The following is a 5993-nucleotide window of genomic DNA, read 5'->3' on the forward strand; positions in this document are numbered from 1 at the left end:
AGCGTTGGTGCGAGTTTGTAATCGCACGAATTGTTATTTGTCTATTTATAAGGAATCTGTTTTTCATGATACGTCAGTATCCTGATAAAGACGTTGATCTATTATATATACTACTAGAAGAGCAACACATATGCCTGGCAGCAATAGCTTATTTAATGAAATAAAATGTTGACTTAAACGACCAGGTTCGATAAACACGACGCCCTGTGCTCTCGGATAATTGTGTTTTCTGCTGCGATGCATTAGAAACTGTAGCGCCGTGTTTTATTTTTGTATCAAAGTAGTAACTTTCTGAGAAGAACTAGCCTAACTGCCTGGACCTCGGTGAAACTTTTAATTGATGTACGTACTCCCTAAGTCCCTAACAGGGCTGCGGAGTCGGACTCGGGACTCGACGGAGTCGGTTTGTTTTGCCGGAGTCGGACTCGAGTAAGACCGCGTAAAACTACCCGAATCCCGAGTCCGACGTGCGCAGTATCAATTTTTAAAACTGTTAGGGCAGAAAAATTTAAGTTGTAAAAGTGTAATAGCAAATGGTGAAATATTTTTAAACCATGTAGGCTTAATGCGGGTGGATCAATTATGACACCAATATAAGTGGATTGCAGAAAATCTACCTTAATTTAGTTGCGTAACTTGGTAAAATACAGGCTGTAGAGTCAGAGCTGGACTCGGGGCTCGACAAAATCTTACATTTGGCCGGAGTCGGACTCGGGTTGTTTTTAACCGACTCCGCAGCCCTGCTTCCTAATTCTGTTTATATGTTGTTCGATATTGTGGCAGATCAATCTGAAACCTTTTGAATTGTTTGCTGTTGTGTGACGTTTTGTTATTTACCGTTGTAAGTAGGCTACCTACGCCGAATCCGTGCCGAATTTTAATATGTTCCTCAGTATAGTCAAATCGGTTCAGAAATCAAATCGTCGCTTTCTGACATGTGTTTTATCCCGCCTCTTTTTTTCCTTTTGCATTCGCTTTGTTGTGGCGTTATATAAATAAAACATTACTAAAAAAATAATAACAATGCGTTTATTGCAATACGTGCGATAGTTTGCAAAATCAACCTGGAATTTCCGTGATTAAACAAAGCGAACCATCCTTTATGCTTAAAAACAGAAACAGAAATAGCCTCTCGGTAACTAAACATCCTTAGACTTTTCAAATGGTGGGGGTCGAACCGTTTAACTTTTCCGATTCATGTTCTGTTCCGGTTTGAGGATTTTTTTGAAACCCGGTTCAGCTAGGGTTCAACCATTGTTATTTCAAAACCGGTTCATAAAGTTCCGGATCGGATACAATTTATAGTTTGCGTTAAATCCAGGGAGTCGAACCGGAACTGGTACTTTGTGAACCGGTTTTGGTCCAAATTTTCCCGAACCGTAACCGAACCTGAACTGTTTTTTGTAAGATTTTTAAGGAGCCGAACCGACAAAGATCCATGCTGAAGTCACAACTTCTATTTTGCACAGTCAAGTTATGCCATGTTAGAAATTTGATAAAAGAATCGACACTGATTAAACAAACGCTGATTTTCATGTTTCATATATTTCAATGAGTTGCTTGTTTACGTCACTAACCCTAACCCTATCTACATTTCTTGACCTGCATTTTCACCTCACATTAGGGGAAGGCGAGACAAAATCTGGCAGTTTGGTATCGTCTTTTTCAACGAAAAAAAGGATGTTGCCGTAGTTTACTCACCATCTGTTGCAACTTTTTCACCTTGTTTACTGGCCTAATCTATAACTTGTAGGTGACAAACAAACATTCACATAAGCAAGGACAACTGTAATTGTACACGCTTAATAACGTTAAAATACACAAAACAGTTTACAGGTAGATTCACATACCACAGCAAACTTCTAGATTTACAAAAAGTCGAATTGTTGTCTATTATAACCACTTGTTTACAAAATATACATCGTCACGGTCAGATTTTGTTTTTAGCTGTTGATTTTGCATTTTCTCTTGCTTTTCTAAAATTGTTAGTTCACTATCGTCATCATTTTCAACTGCTTTAACTGGCTTTAAAGTATCTATGTATTCAAATGTTTTTCCATCTGCCTGTAAACAAAATTAATCATAAAATTTAGAACATAAAAAATTATGAAAAAGACAATTAGTCAAGCCTAAGGTCACAGAAGCTTTACTCAGAATTTTTTTTTGTAACAGAACAATAAACCATAAATTCTGAAGTGTGCAATGGTGAAATAAAACATACATGAGCCATTATTTTAATTGACGATATGTGCAGTAAACTTCACATTAGGCCACAAGTTGATTAAAAACAATTTTGGTTATCATACCAAATAAATATGGGCAATCTTCCAAGGCTCCATGAACTTCCACGTAAAGGCATCTTTCATCCATGGATTAGAACTTTTATATCTGATCCCATTTACTACACCAAGCTTTATATTTATCACTGAAATTTTGTAAATCTTGTCCAAGTATTCCTTGACATCATACTTTGTCATACTGTAAAAAAATACTTGGTGGGCATCAACATTCAACAATTACATATATTTCAAATTGAGTCCTGTTTTTTTATAACATACAATGCTTGACTAAACCAGAAATAATCTTGATAGTCGCTCGAGCTACTAAGCCTACAATGGTAAAAAATGTGATATGTATCATTTAAAATGTCAACTACACTTTATTCCAGGCCCACTTAAAAAAACATTTATTAGCAATTTTTTCAAACTAACCAAACAACTTTAAACCAGCTACTTGGCCTTATAAGTGGTTCCTACCGTTTTCTGATCACCTTTTTTGTGTCTACGTAAAAAGGTTTGTATTTAACTGTTAACTAAATTATTTAAGCAAATATTTAACCACACCATTCAAAAGTACTAACAGGCAAACACAAATTCGTGAGCACTGGTATGGTGACTGACCAGTTATTTAAGCAACTACTTGTACACAAACAATCGATTAATAGGTCTTACTCAGCGGGTACATGAAAACAAACATAATTTTTTGGCATTGGTTCTCTTGGTTTTACCAAAGTGAAATACCATTCAGGAAAGAAGAGTCTTCTCTGTGGCGCTCCTTCATAATGAAGTGGAAATCTAAAAAAAAGTGTGAACTGGATAGTTGAACATGAATGTAATAGAAAAAATAGATTACCCAGCTCTTTGTTGAGTTAGCATTGCGGCAGCCTATACAGTAAGTGCAATATGAAATTGCATTTAAGCAAACGTTAACTGTGGACAACACAATTTTATTATCGATTAATGTCAAGTCATCAAAAAGATATGGGTCTATCAGCAAACTTTAAATATATATCTAAAATGTAAAAAACAAGATGACTCACTTGACAGTGTATAAATTTGTTGGCAAGCGTATTCTCCTCATAGCCAATTTTTGTTTCAAAACTACCCTTAGTAAATGAATTCTCAAAAATACTGCCTCTTTTACATCCAAATTTAAGATTGCAAAAAACTACAACAATAAATTTATAAGTTTTCAAAATATTCTATGACATGACAACCTAAATAATAGAAGGTTGCAAATCAAGGCCAAGGTTTTGTCTTGGTAACTAAAGAAAATTATATATGGTAGTTTCATAGGTTAGTGAACTTTAAAAATCACACTACTGTGCATGTTTTAAAGATGATACAGTTTATGAAAAACAATGCAATACAGATATTGAAAAAAGGATAAATTGAGACAATGCTAGGCCTAAGAAGCATTTTGTAGTAGTTAAACAATATCCACACAACATACAAGATTCAAGCAAATGCACAGACTATTTAGTTGCAGTTTAAACTTTAAACGAATGTAGCATTGGTTATTAGAAGTACTGTTTTTTGTATGCTGATCTTCCTGATTACAGTCTTTAGTATTTTTTTATTAAAAAGGTGAATGTTTATTGTATGGGTTGAACCAACTGTTCCCATTCAGTGGACTTCTTTATAAATGAAACAAATTGGCCACTGCCATAATTTTTTTCATGAAAGTTCCAGACACAAAACCTAAATGTTTATTTTTTTACAGATTTTGCATGCCAATCGTGTTATGTAGTCCGGTTGAGCACTATTTTACAAGGATAGTTAAATACCTTCAGTATCCATTTTTACATCGTCCAAGTTTCTAAATTTCTCTACATTTTAGCTACATACAAACTAAAAAGTTCCCAATTTAAATTTTAAAACTAACATACAAACAAGATTGCCCACATTATTTTTTTTGTGGTCACATTAAAAACAAAAAAGTGCCCAAAATAGTTTTTTTTGAAGTATGAACAATCAAATGTGCTCAAATTATATATTTTCAAGCTACATAAAAACCAAAAAGTACCCCAATTAACTTTTTACAATTGATTAATTAGGCCCTGTGCATTGAATTCAGGTCATACAAAAATTGGGACACCTGCTCAAGTGATCAAACATGAGAGGACACAATACATAAGCCAATCTAATATAGCAGTGGTCTCCAACCACGTGACATTTGAAAAAATTAGCTTTCTTGGATTTAGAGCAGCGAATGTCACACTTCTTTAAATTGTTTCATTGTTACATTATTTCAATAAAAGTTAACAACTAGGTTGTACATTCTTAATTATGACACCGGATGCAGCAAACCGTATTCATGTAAATCAGGATAAGGTGTTGCTTTATCTATTGTCCATGTTATGAAATGGTATCAGTAAAAAATGATAATAAATATTGTTATCAGCATTTGTTCCACTTCCCAAGGCCCCAAGTAGAAAGTGTGCGATGCAAAAAGTGGCACTATGACTTCAAATAAATGGATTACTGCAAATTAGAACAGGACTTTACAATATTTTTTTAGTGTTATCTTTAAGCACTTTTGCAAATTCCTATTAATGATTGACTGTCTTTTTAATGAAACATGTTAACTTAGAATTGTAACCAAATACTTTAAATGCTGAAAATTCTTTTTTGTTATGCATTTTCTTTCTTTTTCATGTACATTGTAATTATTGGCTATATAATTTAAATTTTACATAGTAATTATGACACTAAAGTCCATAATTATTTCATTGGTGTTGGTAAATCATCATATATAAATATTTTATGAATAGTGTAGTCATGTTCCACCTGATGCCGATTTGACTATGCAACACCTCAGTGTCATCAGTTTGATGTAGTGTCTGCAACGCTATCATATCTATAATGTTGTATTTCCAGGAAGAATTCTTAGTAGGTCCAAACATCACTAGTATATTAGTCCTAGCATATATGTCATAGGATGGTTTATTTTCTATTTCATCACCTCAAAATTTCTCAATAAATATGCCATTTGTAGTGTCCGCAACGATATGTTGTGTCCGCAACATTAAAAGCACTTGCACAATAATGAACTGTTTTTAGAACATCCATAATAAATAATCGCTAAAAAGTAATGATGGAACACCCCATGTCACTTTGGGGGACCTACAAAGAATTCTTCCTGGAAATACAACATTATAGATATGATAGCGTTGCAGACACTACATCAAACTGATGACACTATTGATGTTTTTGAATGCAAAATCAACATTTACTTTAAAATTTTCATAACCTGTGAAAGTAATTACAAGTGCTCATCACGTTTATATGTTTCTGTGAAAATAAATAGGTTGTGCTTTTTAATGTTTCGCGCTCAGAAATGACTTCAAGTTGTCTTTTATAAGTCTCTATTGGTCAAACCACTTAAGTATATTAAAATAGTGCCTTGTATTGATAAATGTGGCAAGTGTGGCTTCTTATAATGAAATTTTAAAGAGTTATAAATATTTTGTAGTGTCCGCAACGCTATATTTTCACAATGGGATGCCCTCATAAAAATGCTTATGAAATTCTGAATTTACTTGATAAGTCCATAAAATTCCATATCTGAATAGCTGGATACATGTAGTTTGCAAAAACACATATTTCTTATTGATTTGGAACAACTTAGTTTGTGACCAAAAGACTGCCTAAATTAGTTTTATTATAACTATGTACAACCAAAAAAGTGCCCAAATTAGTTTTATTCAAGCT

At 33.5% G+C, this 5993-nt stretch overlaps 1 protein-coding gene across 2 annotated transcripts; it reads right to left on the reverse strand.

Annotated features, from left to right (window-relative positions):
• Positions 1-1773: 1773 nt before the first annotated feature.
• Positions 1774-4086, reverse strand: LOC146136308 (large ribosomal subunit protein uL23m-like). 2 transcript variants are annotated; one of them, XM_083395476.1, is made up of 4 exons: positions 3320-4086; positions 3021-3074; positions 2307-2478; positions 1774-2064 (listed from the first exon to the last, which is right to left on the reverse strand). In XM_083395476.1, the coding sequence occupies exons 1-4, from the start codon at positions 3358-3360 to the stop codon at positions 1894-1896; spliced, it is 438 nt and encodes a 145-aa protein (XP_083251602.1). In that variant the 5' UTR covers positions 3361-4086; the 3' UTR covers positions 1774-1893. The 2 variants fall into 2 exon arrangements, with proteins under 2 accessions (XP_083251602.1, XP_083251601.1); XM_083395475.1 differs by having other exon boundaries at positions 2952-3074; positions 3320-4075.
• Positions 4087-5993: the final 1907 nt, after the last annotated feature.

Source organism: Ascidiella aspersa, chromosome 8, assembly GCF_963924565.1.
Source record: "Ascidiella aspersa chromosome 8, kaAscAspe10.2, whole genome shotgun sequence".
Taxonomy (NCBI): domain Eukaryota; kingdom Metazoa; phylum Chordata; class Ascidiacea; order Phlebobranchia; family Ascidiidae; genus Ascidiella; species Ascidiella aspersa.

Coding starts and splice junctions, on each gene's coding strand:
- LOC146136308 (XM_083395475.1), bottom strand. CDS start 3,360: ATGAGGAGAATACGCTTGCCAACAAATTTATACACTGTCAA. Junction 2,479..2,951: donor TGTTTTCATGTACCCGCTGA/GTAAGACCTATT, acceptor ATTTTTTTACAG/TATGACAAAGTATGATGTCA. Junction 2,065..2,306: donor AGATTGCCCATATTTATTTG/GTATGATAACCA, acceptor TTTTGTTTACAG/GCAGATGGAAAAACATTTGA.